This window comes from Sciurus vulgaris (assembly GCF_902686455.1).
Source record: "Sciurus vulgaris genome assembly, chromosome: 3".
Classification (NCBI taxonomy): domain Eukaryota; kingdom Metazoa; phylum Chordata; class Mammalia; order Rodentia; family Sciuridae; genus Sciurus; species Sciurus vulgaris.
The window spans coordinates 158,142,547-158,163,819 of NC_136463.1; the positions used below are offsets into that span (position 1 = coordinate 158,142,547).

At 38.5% G+C, this 21,273-nt stretch overlaps 1 protein-coding gene across 3 annotated transcripts in view; it reads left to right on the forward strand.

Moving 5' to 3' along the window:
* The window catches only part of PARD3B (par-3 family cell polarity regulator beta), a 1,072,202-nt gene that overhangs the window by 993,282 nt on the left and 57,647 nt on the right, over nt 1–21,273 (forward strand). For all 3 annotated transcript variants that reach the window (XM_079130568.1, XM_079130566.1, XM_079130567.1), the window contains exon 22: nt 20,042–20,121. In XM_079130568.1, the coding sequence (XP_078986694.1) occupies nt 20,042–20,121 (80 nt within the window). The remainder of the gene's footprint in view (nt 1–20,041; nt 20,122–21,273) is intronic.

Consider the following 21,273-nt stretch of genomic DNA (forward strand, 5'->3'; position numbering starts at 1 on the left):
AAACTGATAGCCTTCAAGATCAGAGGCCCCAGGTCTAAACAACTCTAAGCAAACCTTAGATCACGCTGAGGTCTAAGGGGTCTGAAGCGGCATCACTGGTCATACAGTCCTGCCCCTGCTGTATTCTCATCTGTATTTTTCATATCTCCTGTGGTATTGCATTTATTAAGAAATGTTCTCACACTCTAAATCCAATTCATTAGTTTCCCTCCATGGTGAAGAGGGATGGCATTACTGATGAGAGAAAAATAAGTAGTAAGCTAATCAGCCTTGGTAAATTCCAGTCTTGCGCATTATTGTCACTGAGGCTGTATCCTGGCGCTCAGACAGGGCAGCAAGACTCAGGAGAGGCACTGGGTACGCAATGTCCTAACACTGCTCTTGAAGCCCCGCTGCTTATATTATTTTACCCTTTCCCAAAGGGAAGGAGGGAGATTAGGGCACATCTAATTGCCTTATAAACTGATTGACAAATTGGTGATCTGATGCATATGGATGATCTTTAGAGTGAAATAGCTCAGAAGCTGCTAACAGGGATCATCAGAAGCCATGATTTGCACACCCTCTGCAGAGTTATTACAGAGAAGCGGAAGGATGGGTTGATTATTATCTTTCCTTGGTTCTGGCTTTTTTTTTTTTTCCTTGAATGTTTTCTTCACCTCCAGGGAAATGCATTCTAGCAGCGTGAACACCACTATTAATCAACACTTGTAGCAATAATCAGTGAGTGAAAAATGGTGACCAGAATCTGCGAATGCACAGGCATAACTGTCTTCAGAGTTTTCCTTTGTGATCATGCCTTGGCATTTAAACATGGATAATTCATGCAAAATGAATGTTGGCACCTTCAGAGGTGCAAAGATTTATAGAAGCAGTGTTTATATCGTCATCCAGTAAAAAGAAAGAGAAATTGTTTCTGATCATGATGAGTAATATTTTAGAGGTTTTATAACTATACTTGCTATCTTCATGTTTCCTTGTGTTAGGTTTCTCCAGTGAGACCCTTCCCTTTTGAACACGGGTATCCCGGAGGGCAAAAGTGTCAGGAGTTCTTGATTCCAGTTCCCCCTGAACTTTCTCCAAGTGGGGGTGTGAAAAGTAATCAAGAATTCAAAAATACCTCAATTCCCATGATCCTTCCAAAAGTCATCTGATGTTAATGTAAATGCAGGAAAAAAGATGACTGAGAGTCGCTGGAGTGGCAAAATACCATTGCTGGCTACACCTCGGACAGGGTACTTAGTGTGAGTTTGGACTGTTGCTGAAATTGTGGCAAGTGAAGCAATTTAAAAATTGGGTTGCCATTTCCACTGCACAAAGCTATATGCCAGTTTACACCATTCTGTGATCAGAAGGGCAAATTCTGGGACATCAATACATAGAAAATTTGCCTGAAACTTTATGAAATTGGAATGGCTTTGCCTGGTACCTACCAAAGGTCACTAAGGCATAGGACAGCATCTTAAAGAATGATAGACCAGAACTCACAGAAGCAAATGATACCAGCCTCCTTCTCTAAGGATCATTCCTGTCATTAAAATCAATGCAACTTAATTAAAGCAAATTATAGATAGATACATCTATAAATAAGATATTAAAGTGTGCTGCTGAATATGATAATTGCTGCATATTTAGCAATCAGTGTGTGTGTTCTGCTTTTGCCAGGAGGAATTCCTTTCAGTGGAATCAATGGAGCTTTATTAAAAACCATCCAAATTAGAGGGAGAAATGATGAGTGTTATAATAACACAAAATCACTGTTTCAACTTTCATTGTGAAGAAAGGAAAGCAAAATATGTCCAGCCCTCTTTTTCACTCAAGGAAAATATTAGACATATTCTCTTTAAGATGTGGATATTTTGAATTTATAAATTTTAATTTTTGTATTCTCTTCTCCCTAAGGAAGGTGGAGGGAAAATAATGATCATAAATAAAACAATTCAGCTTTGGGAGTGGTATGAGGGACACCCCAGGGCCTGAATGTGCCATCTATACCTTGATGACAGAATAAGAATAAATGAAGTCCATACCCTAAACAAAACTTTAAAACAGTTTATTTTACTATAACAGTTACCAGATTTTTTTTACATATGAAAATTTTCATGGATTAATTCAAAATAATGAATGTAAAAAAGAAAAATGCATTTCATCTCCTTCCTACTTCTCTCACTACCTTACGCCTGTCACTTTTTTTTGTCATAAATAAGAATTAAGGGGCTGGGAGGTAGCTCAGTTGGCAGAGTGCTTGCCTTGCAAGCACGAGGCCCTGGGTTCAATCCTCAGCCCCGCAAAAAAAAGAATTAAACTTGTGGAAGAGAGACAACTTTTTTATTTACTAATTTAAAAATATATGCTAAATAAAAATCTTTCAGCACTCAACTTAATAGTCAGCAACCAGAATTATTCTCAAATTTATGAAAATAAATGCCAAACAAAAAAAGGACAAGTTTCTGTGTAGAATGTTCTAAGAGATTAAAAAAAAATCACCTAACAGCTAGCCATCTTAAATAGTCTAGTAAAGACATTTACAAACACCCTTACATTGGGTCATTGTGTGTATTTATTATTCACCTTTGGAAAAGAAAGAGGGAAAAGAGAGAAAAAAAATGAAATCAATAGAAAGAAAGAAAGAAAGAAGAAAGAAAGAAAGAAAGAAAGAAAGAAAGAAAGAAAGAAAGAAAGAAAAAGAAAAAAGGAAGGTAACAAAAGTAGACATGATATTTAGAAAAGTGATGTATAACTATTTTATCTAATCCAATTGCAAAGGTCTTCCAGGCATTGACCTAGGCAATGGGGAATGTCCTGGCTCTCATGATAAATAATAATGCTCTCATGCATCTCATAATAAATAGAAAAAGAGTAAATGCCAGGCCATGATAATGCCTTTGAAGAAATATAAAGCTTGACTGAGGGTTGCTATATGATGCTGATCAAGGTGTACTGTTCAGAAAAGGGGGTCAAGGAAGACTACTTGGAATCAGAGACACTTAAGCAGAGATAGGAGCCAAGGAGTGGCAAAAGCCAGTGGCTGTCTGGAGAAGGGGTTTGCAGGCCAGGGAGAAACAGGAGCACAGACCCAAGAGAGCAACACACTTGGCAATACACTGAGGGCAAGAATGTGAGCAAGCAGGACCAAAGGAAGAGGCCAAACAGGTAACTGAATGAAAACCGTATGGGTCTCTTGGAGTACAACTATTAAGTTCATCTGATATAACCATTCTCACCCATAGTTGTTATTTATATTTTTCTCTGATGCATTAACATTGTGTAATATTCATGCTTAGAAAACAGGAGAAAGGGTGGAATTTGCTTGTGGTTTATCACATTCTTTCTAAAGTGCAAGTCTAGAGAGTGATTTGCAGGAGAGGTGGCCAATGATGTCACTGCAGACTGCCAATTCCAAAGGTTATTAACTTTCAACTTGCTTAAAATTATAACCTGTGAGCTTTCCACTCTACAGAGGGGTGCATACAGGTTAGATTGGAGTTCCTCCATGTGCATCTCTAAGCTCCACGTCTGCCATGGAAATGTATTGTCCCATAATCAAATGCACTGTGCTTCTTTCTGCTGTTTCTATAGGCAGTACCATGAACTCTTTTCACCTGTGAAATCTACAGTAGTAGAAAGAGGAAGCAGTGAGGTATTCATCATATGCACTGCAAACATGCAATTCCCACACTTTATTTTTATTTTTTTTTTATTTTTTTCTTTTCCTTTCTCTTTTTCCTTTTTTATTTTTATTTTTCATTTTTTGAGATGGGGGTCTCACTAAGTTGCCCAGGCTGGTTTCAAACTTCTGATATTTTTGACTTAGCCTCCAGTACTGCTGAGATTACAGGTATACACCAAACCACCAACTCCTTTCTTTCCTTTAACACATACTCCACTCTTGTGTAACTGTCCCTTAGAGATGGCCCCAGCCAAAAGGAAGAGAAGAGGATCAAAGTCATGGTCCTCATACTCCTTATTTTGAGTGGCCTATGCATGCCAAAACAAAAGGCCAAGGAATATTTCAAAACTAAGCCATCCTTTGAGATTTGTTCTAACACAAATTTGTGATTCTGTTATTGAACACACAGTAACATGTTGTTCATTGTAAGCTGTGAGGAGTCTGGTCAAACAACACACAGTAATAGAACCATTGATGGGATATTTATTTGTAGCATAATAACAGATACACTTGCTTCTCCAATCTTTGAAAATACTGATTTAATGGGCCTTTTAGTTCACAGTATTTAAATAATAGCTCAAAGAACCCTATTGGGCTACATTATCCAGTCAAAGGGTTTCCCTCACTAAGCGGTAGTAACTTCCTTCCAGCATCTTCATAATTTCCTTTTTGTGTCCAGAGTGGCTCTGGGTTTCCTGCTCTGCTGCACATCCTCAGGCAAGAGCCAAGCTCTGCCATTCTAAGGAATCCTGATTTCAGTCACTTCTAAAAATGAGCATTTGGAAATACGTTGAGGGGTCCCATCACTTTTCTCTGGGCCTTTCACTAAATCAAATTTCCTGGTGTTTTGTCCTTCCTGATTGTAAACATACCACTGGAGCTCTGCTGTGTTCACCCACAGGGTAGGATGGAGAAGTAATCAGGGCGAGTCTAATAAAAATGTGACAGCAAGCCTAATGAAATCTAGAGTAGATCTGAAGACCTTTAATAAGCTTTGTTTGAAGGTTCTTGTAGTTAGGTTTTCATGAAAATCTGGGGAAATGAGGGCCTGAAAGTTAAGAACCATGAGCAGGCACTTGAATTCTCATTAAGGGAGGATGGCAAGGTAGAGCAGGGGAGTGGTAGCTATCCACTGAGTCATGCACCATTGAAAATGTGGCCAAAAAGAATTTTGATTTTTGGAAATGACTTGGTTTACTTTTGAACCACACCCTCCTAGGTTCCTAGGAATGGAGTGAAAGAGGCTTCATTCCTATTCTTTTCACCAAAGCACCACTTTCTCCAGAGCCCACTCACTTGACTCTTGCTACTCCAAGAATTATGGTGTTTGATCTCTCTTTTTAAGGAAAGATGATTCTACCTACTCTTTGTTTGGATGGGTTTCCAATGGATGACCCTCAAACTGAAAATGATGTTTCCCCCATGAACATTATAAGTTTAAATCCAGTGGTTCTCACCTGGTCAATAACTCATTTGTGGATTGCAACGATAATTTATACAGTTTTGCTGTCTGCAAAAGAAAAGCAAATTTCACATGGTCCCCAGAGAGACACTCATAGACCCATCCATTGACTGTGTTGGGTCAACTGACAGGTTCAGGAGATGTTGCTCACTCTACATCCTTCCAAGTGACTTGAATTAATACTGTTGTTATTTTCCATACCAAAGGCCAATTATATGATGGAAGAGTTTTATTAATTGGACCCCTTGGATTTTAAATCCTCTCAGGTCAGTGCCCATGAGGATAACTTTTAGTGGGAAAGACTCGGGGGCTTCTAATAGAAGGCAAATCTGATTTATGGATGGACATGGCATTACATCTGTCACAAATACATTATGAATGGGCATTATACATTTTCTAACATATAAATCAACTCCCCCTGGGAAATTATTCCTCATCCTAATGGATTATACCATAAGAAATTCTTTGCAATATTCATCCTAAATTTTCACTTTTCTTAATTTCATTACGTTGATGAGTAGAGATCTCTATATAGTCTTTTTCCAGAATCTTAGGGTGTCGGTGGTATTAGGCCAATGTTTGTAAATCACCTAACAGTTCTCCAAATGAGCCCACTGAAGCAGTGCAAAGCAGTACTTGATAATACGTAGGTGTTGGTTTCTGCTCAACATTATATCATACTAGGGCATAATGAATAGAACCTTATGTAAGTAGATAAACGGGCTTCCTCTTAAATATAAGAAATCATCAAAATGGCGCTCAACAAGGAGCTTAGCTGCCAAAGATGGTATTTTGCTACTTTGTTTAGAGAGAATCATGTCAAATAATGGTGTCTTTTTTTTCCTCCTCTTTGTTTCTCTTGTCCACTGACCTCTTGGTCCATGATGCTTCCCTTCAGACTCTGTATCTTTGCTTCTCTAGAAGAACTATACCTGAAAGGGCATCTGCCTGAACAAAGAAGCTGAGTTACTCTCAAACTTGGAAACATAACAAGGGGCCTTCCAGCACACTGCAGGGGTACATCTAGAGGTTGCACTCATTTAGAAAAACCCACCCATGGTCTATGGCAGGATCTCCAGTTGCATGATTGAGATCAGTAAGTGGACATGGATTAACTCTCCACCTGTGCCCAGAACCCATTCTGCTGTCATCCTCTCCCATCCAGTCAATAGGACTGCACACACACTGTTTCATTTGACCTCAAACAGTGCAGTAATGGAATACAATGCACACATCACACTTGTACTGTCAAATGCTTAAATCACAGTGAAGACCATCTCTTGACTTCAGTCCCAGAACGAACGTTCCCAAATGAGTTAAGAGCAACATGCTTTGTTGCTGCTAGTCTCTCAAGGTAGGCCAACTAGGTTAATCGGAGTCTGGTTTCTGCAGGTAGTTTATGATTATGTGTCTATCTGCTTGCCTATGTTACATCCCTCTTTTAAGATTACTTTTTTCATTTAGTTGATGTTTCAATCTTTTAATGATCTATTGAACATGTAATATGTGCAGAAGAGTAGCAAATATGAATAAAACAGGATTATTGGTCCTCAAAACACAATCCAACAGGAAAGAAGAAAAAAAATCAAGATTAAATTCTGGGCAATTATTGTTTAAAAATATCTATACATAAATATTAAAATACACATGCACACACAGACTCTTTTCTTCCTCTCCATCTTTCTCTTCTTTCTCTCTCCTCACTTTCCCATTACTATTTTCAGAACAGTATCACTGAAGAAGCTTCATTAACTCTGTATCTTAGCCAGAGCTGGTCAAAAGATCATGGAAATAAGTCAAAAGGGCAGGGAAGAAATTCTCTCTAGGTTTTTTTTTTCTTACCAAGGAAAAAGTCAGATTCAATGTCACTGTAGCAACAATGGTAAGAAGTAAGATTTATTAAATGTGTAAGTGGACTCTCTACAAATGTCATGGACTATATAGTTTGCATGCATCATATTGTTTAATCTTCACAGCATCCATCTGAGGAGGATACTATTAATAATTCCATTCTATGGGTAAGAAAAATGACACTCAAATATTAACTTGCACAAGGTCATGTAGTCAGTAAGTGGTGGAGCCAGATTGAAGCCCGGACATTGTACCTGGAGTGGGCACTCCTAACCAACGTGCTGCTCTGTGCGCAGGCCTGAGTTCGCGCCTTCTTGGTGTTCAGTGAGAAGGCTCAAGCTTGGCCCAGGTAGAACTAATCAATGCTAGAAGCAGGCACCCATTAGGAATGATGGTACTCTAGGACTGTCTCACTTAGCCTCCCTGCCAGGCCTCTCTCTTTGAGCAAAATGTCTTACAAGGAACTTACAATGACAGACTTTCTCCTGGGTAGGGAAGCAGTACCTAGCAAATCTGACGGTTTGAAAAACCATCATCAATTTTCAATTGATGATTGAAAAATCATCAATACCATCCATTCTATATGTGTGTAGAAACCAACAGCACGACTTAAAAATATGACAGGTATTTTGAAAATTGGTACTGACCCCTCAGGGCTCTTCCTCTAGGGTGGATGTGTGCACAGCCACAACAAGCCCGTGGTCGGGTGCCCATGAGCATCCACACCTTGCAGCCAGCCCTGCTGAGCACTCTGTCCCCTCCTCAGTGCCTGTCAGACCACTCACAAAGTGGCAGCACAGTTTACACAATTGATGGCCAGCTGTTTTCTCATTTTAACAATGGCCGTTAAAACCCACACACAGATATTATTTCTTCAGTAAAGTACAGAGCTGATTTTCAAGCCTAATCAGGTCAGGAGCAGTCACAGCTACCCACTGCCACCAACCCCACCCCAGCTCAGTGCACAGAACTGGGGCTTCCTGCCCGAGTGGCATCATCAGATCTCCACTAGGTGGACTTCACAGAGCAGACCAAGTACCGTTAGATGTGACTCAGGTGGAGTTCTTCAAAACCATCTTAGGCAAAGAAGAATGAGTCTTTGATGTAGCCTTTCAGGGCTTCGAAGGCAACTCAGAACAGAGGGGGAAAGACTCTCAGGGTGGTCTCCTTAAACCCAGACCTTCTTTAGTTTCAGTATTCATCTTATAGAGAAGTCCAGGAAGCTTCCTTGAAACCTAATTTACTAGCGCCTTGGTGTTTTCCTCCCTGGCCCAGGATTATGTCAGCAGCATCATGCCACATCTATTCTGGGCTCATGAGAGAAACTTGAGCTATTCTTATTGTTATTGTTGCTGTCTATATATTTGCATAGTTTTATATATTGAGCAGAGTCCTTAGTTTTGGTTTTGCAACAGCATAATAAAAAAACAGTGTGAATTGGAAGTTTGAGGTTATGATTTGCAGCTGGTCTATCACTTCCTCTTATCAGAATCTTCAGCTTAAGGTATCATACAATTATCATATTTCACAAGACTGGTGCTTATATTTGCATCTGCTCACCATTTTTTTTTTTTTCCTTAAAAAAGAAAAATCACTTTTGGGGGGAGGTAAATTGTCCAACACATTCATTTGATATACTTTTCTCTCCTTAGTACAAATCCACATGGTTCCATGCTATTAAAATGAAAGCACCAAGGTTTAATTGACATAATAGCAGTCAGCACCATGAGCCCTTTGGACAGTTTTTGGAAATTTAAAACAATGACAAAGCAAATACAACCCTGAATTACAGCAATATCGCTAACCAGCCCTCTTTCACCCATTGTCATTATTTTGATTAAAAGGTGTCTAGAAGCCATGGTGATTTTGCAGGATGCAAAAAATTATTGCAGAAACTTCCTCTATTAATGGAAATTATTAGAAGATGGAAATGGTACTTGAGCAGCTAGAATGACATTAATTATGCGAAAAGCAGTCGTATCTGGCAGTTGGCAAGCTTGCGTTATTCTTCAACAATCTTCCATGGGTTTGTGTCTAGCCAGCATTAGAAATCTAAAAGCTTTTTTATTTTGGCAAAGTTTTCATAGCACTTGGACTTCCAGCATCTAGATAAAAGATAATTTGGAAGGAAATTATGTTGGTGAAATTGAAGAATTCAGTAATGAGTTCTGTGTAGATGAATCAATGCCCAATTAAATGATTATATCAAATCTAACTTTAAATGTTGACTTAAAATCATCACATTTTTAAAGATTTTGAAACAAAGATGATATAGGCATCAAATGAGAACAAAGTCCATATTGCCCAGCCTGGTGGTAGTATGGAGTGTTTGGATGGATGCAAGGATGTGATTAATGAAGAGAAATTTAGGACAGGAATTAACCTGTGTTCTAAGATTTAGATTCGATTGCAATAGCTTAGCTTGTTCTCATGGTTTCATTCTCTTTTGCAACTTCTCTCTTTTCCTCAGGTTTCCGTTTTTCTTCTGCCTACACCCCTTTTTCTGGGAGTTCTTCTCCGTTTACCAGTGTTTCATCCTCTCGTCACCTTCTATAGAATTTGTTTTCCTTATCTACTACTTTTTTCCACCTGTTTTTCTTCCTTCATACCAGTGAACACATTCAGTTGGAACACTTGTTTCTTCATTCATTCACTCATTCAGAACTTACTGAGTGAGCCCTTACCATATTTATGGAACTAACTGGGCCATGGGAAGAGCTACTAAAACTTAAGAAATGGGCATACTGCCAGAGGCACAGAAGTACACATTCAAGACTCATAAAATTCATGATGAAATCCAATCATTGAGCTTATATGAAAAGGGTAAGATAAAACTGGAAAGTTAGGTGGTATTCAAGTCACTAAAAGCCTTGAATACCAGACTAAGACATAGAACTTTACTAGTCAACAGAAAACTCTTGAATAGTGCACATACGTGTGAGTGCGTGTGTGTGTGTGTGTGTGCATATGTGTGCTCAGTTTGACTTTTCAAGCTAGGTTTTGACAAAAGAACATAGCTTTCAGAATGTTATCTGTTCAGTCCTCCTCAGTCTCATTTCATTCATCTTCCTGAAACTTGAACTCATCTGATAGTCAGTCACAAAATAATTTGATGAATATAAATTTGGAAACATATGCCTGTCTGCTTCCAGCATTAATGGTAGGATGAACCTGACAACTTTGTGAATTAACCAGTGCTGCATTCCCAAGTAGCTGTTCAGAACCTCAATAGTTTCGTCCAGAGTGTTCAGTAATTTGTTCTATTGGATAGGTTCCCCTCCTAGGCTACTACTCTCTTGAGTTTTGGGGAATCTTCCTGTACTCCAAGCAATTACATAATGAAGGTTCCTAAAGTTGTTTTGATTCCAGTTTAAATCTAAATTGTAAGAACATTTATAGTTTATTTTTTTAAGGGATGTGAAGAAAATCAGGATGATGCAAACAAAATAAAAGCGGCAGCCTTATTAAGGCATAGCTATGAGACAGATTGATGACTATAGTGCACCAATAAAAAATAATGTGGGGGGACAAAAAAAGAACAGGTGGATTATATGTTTTCTACTATTTAACAGGTTTGGCTCTAAAAACCTAGCTAGTCATTGTGGAATCTGACTAATGCTTTGTAAATTCCACTGAAGAGATTGTGAGACTTCTGCTTCACTCAGTAAGTAATCACGAACAAGGTGATGTGCCAGATCTGGAGAATGCTGCCGAGTGAAAAGAGGCCCGATGCCAAGGTTCATGAAGCTTACAGTCTGGGGTCTTGGCTAAACCAAATTAGTAGACCAATGACCATCTTAGAATAACTGAAAGAATTATACATAATCCAGGCAGTTATTTTCTTATAAGATGTAATTCTTCATTAGAAATAACTTTTATTATACCAAAAAATCAGCATATATACATATATTAATGCCTCCAGTTATGTGAAATAAATATTGCAAGGCCATTGGAGTCCATGATTATGGCTATGATGACCACAGACATAGCAGAATGCTTATGGAGAGAGCTGCCATTCTGCATATTCCATAGCATTGCCACCACAGGGTCACTTGAATTTTCGGGTCTTGTGTCTCAGCAATTCATTTAGAAAATGGAACAAAGGTAACTACAATGACCAGGGACAATATAGGAGGCAACATTGTGAATAGAAAAAGTGTCACTTTGGGGTCAAACAGATCTCAGTTCAAAGCCTGGTTCAAAGCCTGGCTTTGGCACTGTAGGACCTCCAGACAAGTCACTTAACTAGTTCTCAGTTGCTCAGACATGAAGCGAGGCAGAGACTGGAATGGTTGGAGCTCACCATCATGACTGTAGAATATTCTGGAGAGCCCTTTTTTTCCCCAGTAACTGAAAACGGAAGTGACCAGAACTAGCCCACTGACTTAAACAGAAATAATCAAAAGAGACAGACATCATTACCCTATGTACATATACAATTACACGAATGGTGTGAATCTACGTCAAGTACAATCATAGTAATGAAAAGTTGTACCCCATTTGTGTATAATGAATCAAAATGAAGTCTGTAAAAAAATGTAAATAAAAATAAAAATTAAAAAGGACTAGAATTTTGCATGTATTTACATGTTTGTTCCTTATAAATGAAAATATATTTTGACTATGCTGCAGGGTTTAGTGAGTGAATACTTTATAGGGCCATTGGCTAAAAAGGATAGTATGAACTCAAGAAATAATGTAAATAAGCTATTGTATCATTTAATAGTTGGACATTTTTGAGGGTCAACATTGTTTCTTTTGGGATGAGTAAAAAATCCTGTGACAGTATAAAAAAATAAAACAGAGAGGAATAAATGACTCACAATAAAACATCCAAAAAGCAATTAGAAACCAAGTAAGTAAGTACTGGACAGTAGTATTTAGCGATTTATATCACTGCTTGAAAATCCAACAAATACACAGGTAGAGTATGTCCCTAAAGATAAAGGATAGGGGACAGATGGGTGTATTAGGGAATGCTCTTTCTAATACCTTTTTTCATTTTTTTCATTAGACCTTTGTCTTTTCTCAAGTATGAGTTGACATTTTAGCCAGTGTTGCAATATCTCTATTTGTAGGTAGACAGATGGGAGAAAGGAAATGAGAAATGGTGCCTGGCTCTTTAATTAAAGACACAGAGCCAGAATATTTGCTCTTCAAGCTTATTGGCAAGGCACATATGTGTGTGCATGCTTTCTCTCTCTCTTTCTCTCTCTCTCTCTCTCTTTCTCTCTCTCTCACACACACACACACACACACACACACATCTGATAGATGAAGCCAAATTTGTAAAATTGTCTCCACAATCATAGTTTCTATGGTAACTGTATCTTAGGCCCAGGCACAAACAGAGCTGACAGGAGACATCTGATTTTATTTTCTGTGAAGACAATCATAACAGAGATAGTTCAGGTTATTAAGATGCCATGACCCATCATACATATGGCCAATACTTGGATAGTGCTAGCATAAGGTTTCATGCTTAAATTCCAATGAATACTTTATAATTTCATAATCCAGAGACAGATTACAGGTTACATGGCTATCCTTGTCATTCAGTTATAAAATCATTAACTATCTACACAATTCCTGTATCAATGAGATGCAAGTAGTCAATGTAATTGTGAAAACCGTATGCAAGATAACTTTCATAAACATACACAAGTTAGAAGATAATTTCTGTTTTAACTCTTGACATTTTACAAGGGAGGAAGTGTAGATGCAGAATGGTTAAAAAGCTTACCCAAGAGTTATTTTTAAAATAGTTTATTTGCTGTATTTTCTGAACTAGCAGATGTTCTATGTTAGTCTATAAGCTGAATACCCAGTTATTTGACAAAATTGCTGAAATCAAATTAGAGAAAACAAACACTTCAGAAATAATGGTTTGAATGAGTTTGTGTTCTTTGCCTCTCTGGATGGCCTATTTGTAAGTATATAGCTCAGGCATAATATATTTTACGTTGCCAAAGAAAACTTGGGAAACAACTTATTTTCATTAGTTTCTTGTTGTTTGGAGTACTACCCTTAGTTCCCCTTCAAACATGGAGCATTTTAGCAGAATGTCTTAATATTAGACAAAGCTCAAAGCCAAGTTTGTAACTTCTTAGAAGTTTTCTTTGTGTGGATTCCCTGAATCATCCCCTAGCCAAGTTTACAACTAGGTAAGAGCAATGGAATTAAAAGAAATAGGAAACCTTGCTCAAAAATATCTGTCATGATACCAACTTGAAATGAAAGACACATTTCCTAAAATGGCATCAAAAATTTTATACTTTGCATCTTAATCTTAAGATGTATTGGGTACATGAAACTCATTTTTTTTTGTAATGGGTGAGACTGAGACATATTTGTAAACGAGGATGTCATATGTAGGTGAATAATCCATATTGCAACTTTACACAGCCTCTCCATCATGGCCACTTTTAAATTTCCTGGGAAAATTGGCTTACAGGACATAAATTACAACATTAGCAGAAACGTGTCCTCACCTATAGGAGCTGGAAAACATGTTAATTTTGAATTGTTTCCGCTTCTCATCATCAGACATTTAGAGAAAATTCCCTGTGTGATTTATTCTCTTATTTTTAATGAATTGTTAAAAAATGTTTGAAAGAACATTAAATCTTCCCCTCTGCCATTAATCTGCAAATGGAGGAATTAGGGGCATTAAATGGCTTTTTAGGATATTGCTTTATGAAATTGCTGATTCTAGAAAGTCCAGGCTAGAAATACATACTAATTTAAGGAACTCGAATGTAAGCAGCAAGTGCCTTTTGTAGAGAAAAGACTAAGAGCTTTATTTTTAACAAGGTTTTTAACACCCCTGCCAGCTGTAGGCACTGAGCGAATGAAATTTTGAGCTCTCCCATGGACTAAAATCATCTTAATTTGGCATTCCTCCCAATACCAGGCCCTCCTGATAGGCTTCTCAGAGGCCATCCTAATCTGGCCAGAGAGGGTCACCAGTACAAGGCACACCAATGCCTGAGCTCTTCACATGGTTTTGGATAAACTGTCTGAAGTTTCGCTTCCTAGACTGTTCAGTAAAAGAGTAAATATGCCCCACGTCCAGGCCCAAGTTCTAACGTTACACTGTTGTGTAAAAGGCAAGGTTTCTGTTATGGTTTAAGTTAAGATTGTTTTCATCAGACCTATATTTAGGTCATTACATTTAAAAAAAAAAAAAAAAAGAAAAAAAACCCGCATGATCCCAAGTAAGATAAAGGGCTTTAAAAAAAATTAATTGGATCAGAGCAGCTGACCTTATTTTTTTGTGTGATGAGGGAAATTACCTAATAAGGAATTCTTCAAGCAGGAACATTTCTGAATCTTTTTGAGCGAAGAGCAAAATGAGAAATGAGCTTATAAATGTCTGTGCCTGTTTTCTCTCCCCTCACTCCCTCCTCACATGGCCTGACTTCCTGAGGACTTTAAGTACAACTTCTTATAATTAGCTTCTCTGTGGCAACCCTCTATCTGGAATTTCCTACCCTCCATTTACAACTATTTTCAAGAATATTTGTACCCAACACCCTAATCTATATTACTACCATTTCTAATCAGAATATTTAAAAATTGACAAATTGTAGGAGCAGATTAGACAAATTATAATTTATTTGCATAATAGGATATTATATAGCCTTAAAAATTTTTGTTTTTGGAATGTAACTAATAGCACAGAAAAAAGCCAATAATAAGAAAAAAAAAACTCTATATACCCTTGAAATATGTATATATTTGTAAATGTTAACAGAGGTCATCTTTGGGTAATTTTCCATAATATTCATTTAGGGATAAAAAGCAGTTAAATCTATATTTTTAAATAATGGAACACAAATCCGTTCCCAACATTTCCATTAACCAACAATGTCTCCCTGGAGAGAACTTTTTCTGGTCTCTGTCTTAAAGATCTTAGCATATTACTCTACTTAGGAGACACTAACAAATGTTTATGTACTTGCACGAATTAACCCCATTTTGTGAACATGATGGGATTAGACAGTGCAACCAGTAGTGGTTTATTTTTTAACAAACCATAAGGATTTTCTACATCATAGAGTCTAGCTTTTGTTCTCCATAAATCCACTGAAATCACTCCCAGTAAAGCACCAATTGCCATCTTGTTGCCCATTTCAGCATATACTTTTGCAGACCTTAGCCTGGTCACTCCTCAGTTAAAGAGAACAACATCCACTCCAGCTAGTTTAAGCAGGAACAAGTTTTACACCATAATTACAAGCCAAAAGAACCATAAGGAAGGTGAAAGAATCAAATTCTGGGGCATGATTTCCAAAGCCACATTTCAGAAATAAGCTACTAAAGGGATCTGCTGCCACTTCTATACAGGAAGCTTTAGGTTCCAGAACGAATCAATGCCTTCATCAGAAACAACCATGATTAGGAAGGTACTACAATCAGGAAGCCACCTCTGCTGCCCCCAACCCCAAAACCAGCTATGAAAGGTGCACTCCACACTGGAAATTAGCAGTGGTACATCTGCAAAAGCTGCCACCGTAAACAGTGAATAAACGGTGGGAGTGTACCACCGCCTCAATTCCTTTGCTCAAATGTTATGGCAAAGCCTGTACTTTGGTGGCAAGGAGTTTCTGAGATAGGTAGTTTTACTCTTCCCAGACTTTGTAGTTCAGGGTGACACTCGGCAAGAAGGGAGGAGTGGGTAAAGTGGCAGCACGCTATGGACACTACAGTCCTTGTCTTCCTGAAGCTCTTGACTAATTTCGACACTGCTGACCCCTCTCTCCTTTGTGGGATTCTCTTCTCTTTATTCCTGTTGTAATATTCCTTCCTGATTCCCTTCTGGACCAATTACTTCTCAGACCTCTTCCTGGGCTCGACTTTCTTTGCCTACCTGGTAATGATAGTGTTCCTAAGATTATCTTTGGGTATTCTCTTTTCTCATTGCAAGTCTTTTCTTCTATGTTGTCACTATGGACGCTTCCTGGACATTCTTTTCCAAGGTTTTAAGTACCATATGTATGTTGAACATTTCCCAATTCTACATCTCTAGTCCAGATGTCTTTTCAAAGTGGCAAACCTTTATACTCAACTATCAGACATTTCCATGAAATGTCCCAACTCATGATCAGTGTGTCTAGATAGTCCCTTCTCTACTCCTAATTTTTTTCTTCCTTTATTTCCCATTTCAGTGAATTTTACCAAATTCAGGAGATTGCTTAGGTCAAATATTCAGGCATTATTCTAGAAACATCGTCTCTTTAATCTGCGGTCAATCCTATTGATCCACCCCTATGTCACACAGTTGGTGATGACATTTTAGAAATAATACCAAAGGCACAATCCATGAAATAAAGAATTGACAAGCTGGACTTCACTAAAATTAAAAACTTCTGCTCTGCAAAAGACACTGTGAAAAAGGATGAAAAGAGAAGTCATAAACTGGAAGAACTCTTAAAATTCAACAATAAGAAATGAATGGTTTAATTAAAGAATGGGTCAAACATGTTAACAGAAACTCAGCTAAGATACACAAGTGTCAAATAAGCATGAAGAAAAATGTACTATATCATATGTCCTCAGGTAAATGCAAATTAAAACAACAATGAGATACCACTGCATACCTATTAGAACAGTCAAAATGCAAAACACCGACCATACCAAATGCTGTTGAGTCAGCAGAGCAATAGGAACTCTCATTCATTGCTGGAGGAAATTCAAAATGGTATTTAGAAGGCAGTTTGGCAGTTTCTTATAAAACTAAATGTGGTCTTACCATATGATCCAGCCACTGAACTCCTTGGTATTTAACCAATGGTGTTGAAACCCTATGTCCACACAAAAACTTGCACACAAATGTTTCCAAGTGAAAACTTGGAAGCAGCCAAGATGTCTTTCAGTAGATGAATGGATAAATAAACAGTGGTGGAACCAGAAAATGGAATATTATTCAGTGCTAACACGAAATGAGCTATCAAACCATGAAAAGACATGGAAGACACTAAAATAATCTCACTATGCAAAATTAGCCTATCTGAAAGGCTACATAATATATGATTCTCACTATTTGACATTCTAGAAGTGAAAACTGTGAAGACAACAAAAAGTTCAGTGATTTCCAGGAGATGGGGAGAAAGAAAGATGAGTAGGCAGAGCCCTGAGCTTTTCAGGGCATTAAAACTCTTCTGTGCCACACTGCAATGGTGAATACATGCCATTATATATTTGTCCATACTAAGAGGGAACCCTAACATGAATCATGGACTTTCAGTGATTATGAGGTGTCAGTGTGGCTTCCTCAGTTGTAAAAGTTGTGCCCCTTTGGTGGAGGATGCTGATAATGAGAGATGCTATGCAAATGTAGGAGCAAGGGTTTATGGGAAATCTCTCTGTTCCTTCTTCTCTATTTTGCTGTGAACCCGAAACTGCTCTCAAATGTAGTCTATTAACAATTACAGTGCAGTGTTGATAGCTACAGCCATCTTAGTGGTGTCTGTCGTACTATTGTTAGCTAGTGACATCCTTTTCTTTACAACATTTCTGCCTTACCAGAATCTTGACATCCCCCAAAAACAAAGCTCATTTTTATGCCTCCATGTTGTTTCACTGTTATTCTCTCTACTTAGGATGGCTTCTCCTGCTACTTCTTCATCTTTCTCCCCCACAAAATAAAAAAAGAACTCCTCATTCATATTCGAGTTTTACATGATGTGTCAACACCCATCTGAAGCTGTCTGCAACTCCCTCAGGTGCCGCCTCTTTCTTCAGACTTCCACTCTAGGGGTGACCTCATTGTACCATAATTGTTTGCAGGCCTGTCTCCTGGAGAACAGGGTCTGGATTTACTCATCTTTTGGAATTTAGTGCCTCTCATGGTATTAGAATACAGTAGGTGCTCAGTAATCACTAACTAATGACTGCATTCATGCAGTTGCAATATTAAGCACACAAATATATACACAGTTGATGCAGAAGGGAGTAATTCTTGATGTGCAAACATGATGCCCATCTTTGGAAACCTGGCCCAAGTTCTGCTTCTCCCATGAAGTTTTTCCTAACACCTGCAGGCCCCATCTGTGCTACTGCTGGTAGCATCCGGAGTAGTACTCGGTCAGACATCAAGCAGTCATTTTTCTTTATTTCACTTATAGTGCTTGTTTTCCCAACAAGACAGAAAGATGCTCAGGATAAGGATTACGTTACATTTCACAGAATCGAGGATGCTGGGTAGAACTAGAACACTAGAACAGCAGTAGGCATTGGTGCTGCCACCTGTAGCCACCAGAATATTGACCTCCATATAATGAAGCCAGGCCAGCCCTGGATGACAGTATATTTTAACATGAATCTTTACAGTTACCAAAAAAAGATTCATTGAATGTCTAAAGCCATACTAAGGATATGTAAGCATAGTATCTTTCCAACATCCACAATTAAAAATCTTCAACATAGCGCTAGTAGTCACATGAACTCTTCCTCCATAAGAAATCCTTGAGAAACAAAACAAACTTTATATAGAGTGGCTGAGGATGATATTCTGCCCTTCACTTCTTTTGCTCTATTTATGTATCCCCCGTCTGTCACCATCCTTGTTGTTGGTGTATGGTAGAAAGGTCAGTGGCTTCAATCAGGGCTTTTACCCTAATGCAGAGAATGCTGCATCTCTGTCTGCAGTTGCTTTGAAGTTGGCAGTCTTCACCTTCGCATAGGTAGCTCACTGGACTCTATCTCTCTCATAATTCTAACCACTCATATTCCATGTATTACTGAAATATAAAGAGGTATTACAGGACACACTCTCTAGGACCTCCTGCAAAAAGCATACACCAAAAATAGTCTTCCTTATTCTAAATGCCTCTGTGTATTTGCTTCATGGCATCTCTTCCCACCCACCCCTCCATACACACACCCCACCCAAGCTAGGACAGTGGTTTTGTACAGAGCTAGGATTTGGGGTAGGAAGAAAATAGCTTCCAAGTTAGGAGTGCTCTCTAGAAAACTTTCCACTGCTGACCTCGACACTATCTGTTACTTCCTGTACTAACTAGCACACCCTCTTCCTCCCTAACCAATTATAACAGCCCGGGTTTCCTCTTTGCCCCTTCCATGCCCAAGCACATGGTCCATAATACCACATATGTTGATATGAACAGGTGAAAAATCAGTCACTCAACAAGCACTTTTAAATATCTGTTTATTTATGGGAGGGTAAGATATGAGGTCTTTACATTCAAGGAATCCACATGCTGCTGAGAACCTACAGATTCAAGTGGCTGCCCTGCAGGATCCTAGGTGGTCACAGAAGAGGCTCCAAGAGAGGTGAATCCAGGAAGTAAACAGGAAGGGACCAAGTCCAATAAAGACCAACAATAGATGGAAAACAGTTTGTCACTTCTTGATTATTGACAGGAAGAGAACCAAGTGAAGTTCAGATACTGTGCAATAGATAAGTAGTTGTCCCCAGTATCTGTAAGGTTCATGGAAAGGGTGCTTTTAGAATAAGGTCCTTGTCACAGTTAAGAGGAGCTTCTGATGTTATGATGACTAAATGTCATATGGTATCCTGGATGGGGTCCTGGGCATAGAAAATGCATTAAGTAAAAAATCTGAATATATGGGCTTCAGTTCACAGTAATGTGTCAATACTGATTCATTAATCATAAGAAGTGTGCCATATTGATGTTAAGATGGTAGTAATAAGGAGACTGGGTACAGGATATATGGGAACCGTCTGTACTGTCTGCTCAATTTTTCTATAAATCTAAAACTATCCTAAAAACTAAAGTCTATAAAGAAAAAGAAGAACAGTCTTACAACCTACAGAGTATCCCTAGAATGGAGACAGGAGGGAGTCAGTTTAACAATGACTCTTTTTGGAAAGAAGTGACTTTGTTGGTAAAAGCCACATTTGTGGCTTGATCACCAGTTTCAATAGGGATGCTGAGGTCTTGCTTGCTTTCCCATGGTTGATTTTTGGCAGGCGGCTGTAACATTTGTGCACTGATTATAATTTTGAGATGCATTGTCAGTACCCAGGATATATAATGGATCTTCATTTCTAATTACTTTTCTCTCCACAGGTGTCTGGAAAAGGTCCAGATGGGAATGCACACAACCTTCGCTTTGAGGGGCTGGAGAGACAGTATGCATCTTTACCCAGGTAGGTCATGGAGGTGTCTCCCATCACCAACGCACCCACAAATGAAGCCTTTAGTGAAGTCTACATGAAATAGAAATCTGGCTTTGAAATGGAGAATATGTTATAATTTTGCCTTATCGCAGTCTGCTGCAGCCCTAGTGCCATCTTCTCAACTGTGCTAATAATTGAAACACTTGTGGGCTATTTTTTAAGGGGAGAAAACAGTATATCATTGCAATTGAACATGTCAGCAAGAATATTGGATACTGAATGGAAATCCTAAGCCATCGCTATAAAAATGGTATTGAACATCCTGCACCATGCTTAGAGACAATAAAATAGTAAATCCTCTGTCCTAGGAGTTACCCATGAGAAAGGGCAGGCCAACCTTAACCTTGGAGCTTCATGTGGGTGTTAAAAAGCAGGAGAGAAATGTGAACCTGGGAAGGTGTTTTTGTTTGATCTAGTATGGGACCATGTTCTCAAGGCAATAAGCAAATGTCGCCAAGAGGCCCAGACAGAATGAGGGAAAGAAACACCGACGTGGGAAAGTTCATTTGGCCATTCTGACCTAACAAGATCTACTTATGCTGTAACTAGACACCCCTGAAAATGAGATGCAATTCTCAGAGGTTTGTGCTCTTATCTGTGAGATGAAGAGTAATGTTAGTGCACTACCAGAGCACAGGACAAAGAGGAAACCTTTCCAAGATGACTTACCGTCCACCTACCATGGGAGCGAAATGAGTTAGAGTGTGAGAATTAGTGAGTCTGAAGGAGAAACAAAGAAAGGTTAATGCCAGCCAGTAAGCTGAAATGTTTCAGAATATCACCTTGGAAAGGGGTGAGGGGAGGACCAAGCACAGCTTCAAGGTCATCAAAGCTGAGTTGCTGATCTGCTAACTTAGAGATGGGATTACTGGTTTGAGTTACTTGTTGGCTGTACTTCTGCAGGTGAAATGACAAAAATAACATCCTTCACATTACAACAGTCTTGGCCTAAGTATGTTGATTTTTCAAAAGTGACAAAATCTCAAATCTAGCAGAGACCAATTTTTAACACTGATTAGGCAGGATACCCTGGATTATATCTTTTAAATACTTCTATACAACTGTATTTTATTTATCTCCCTGTCTTCTTCTTCTTCTTTTTTTTTTTTTTTTTAATGTTGC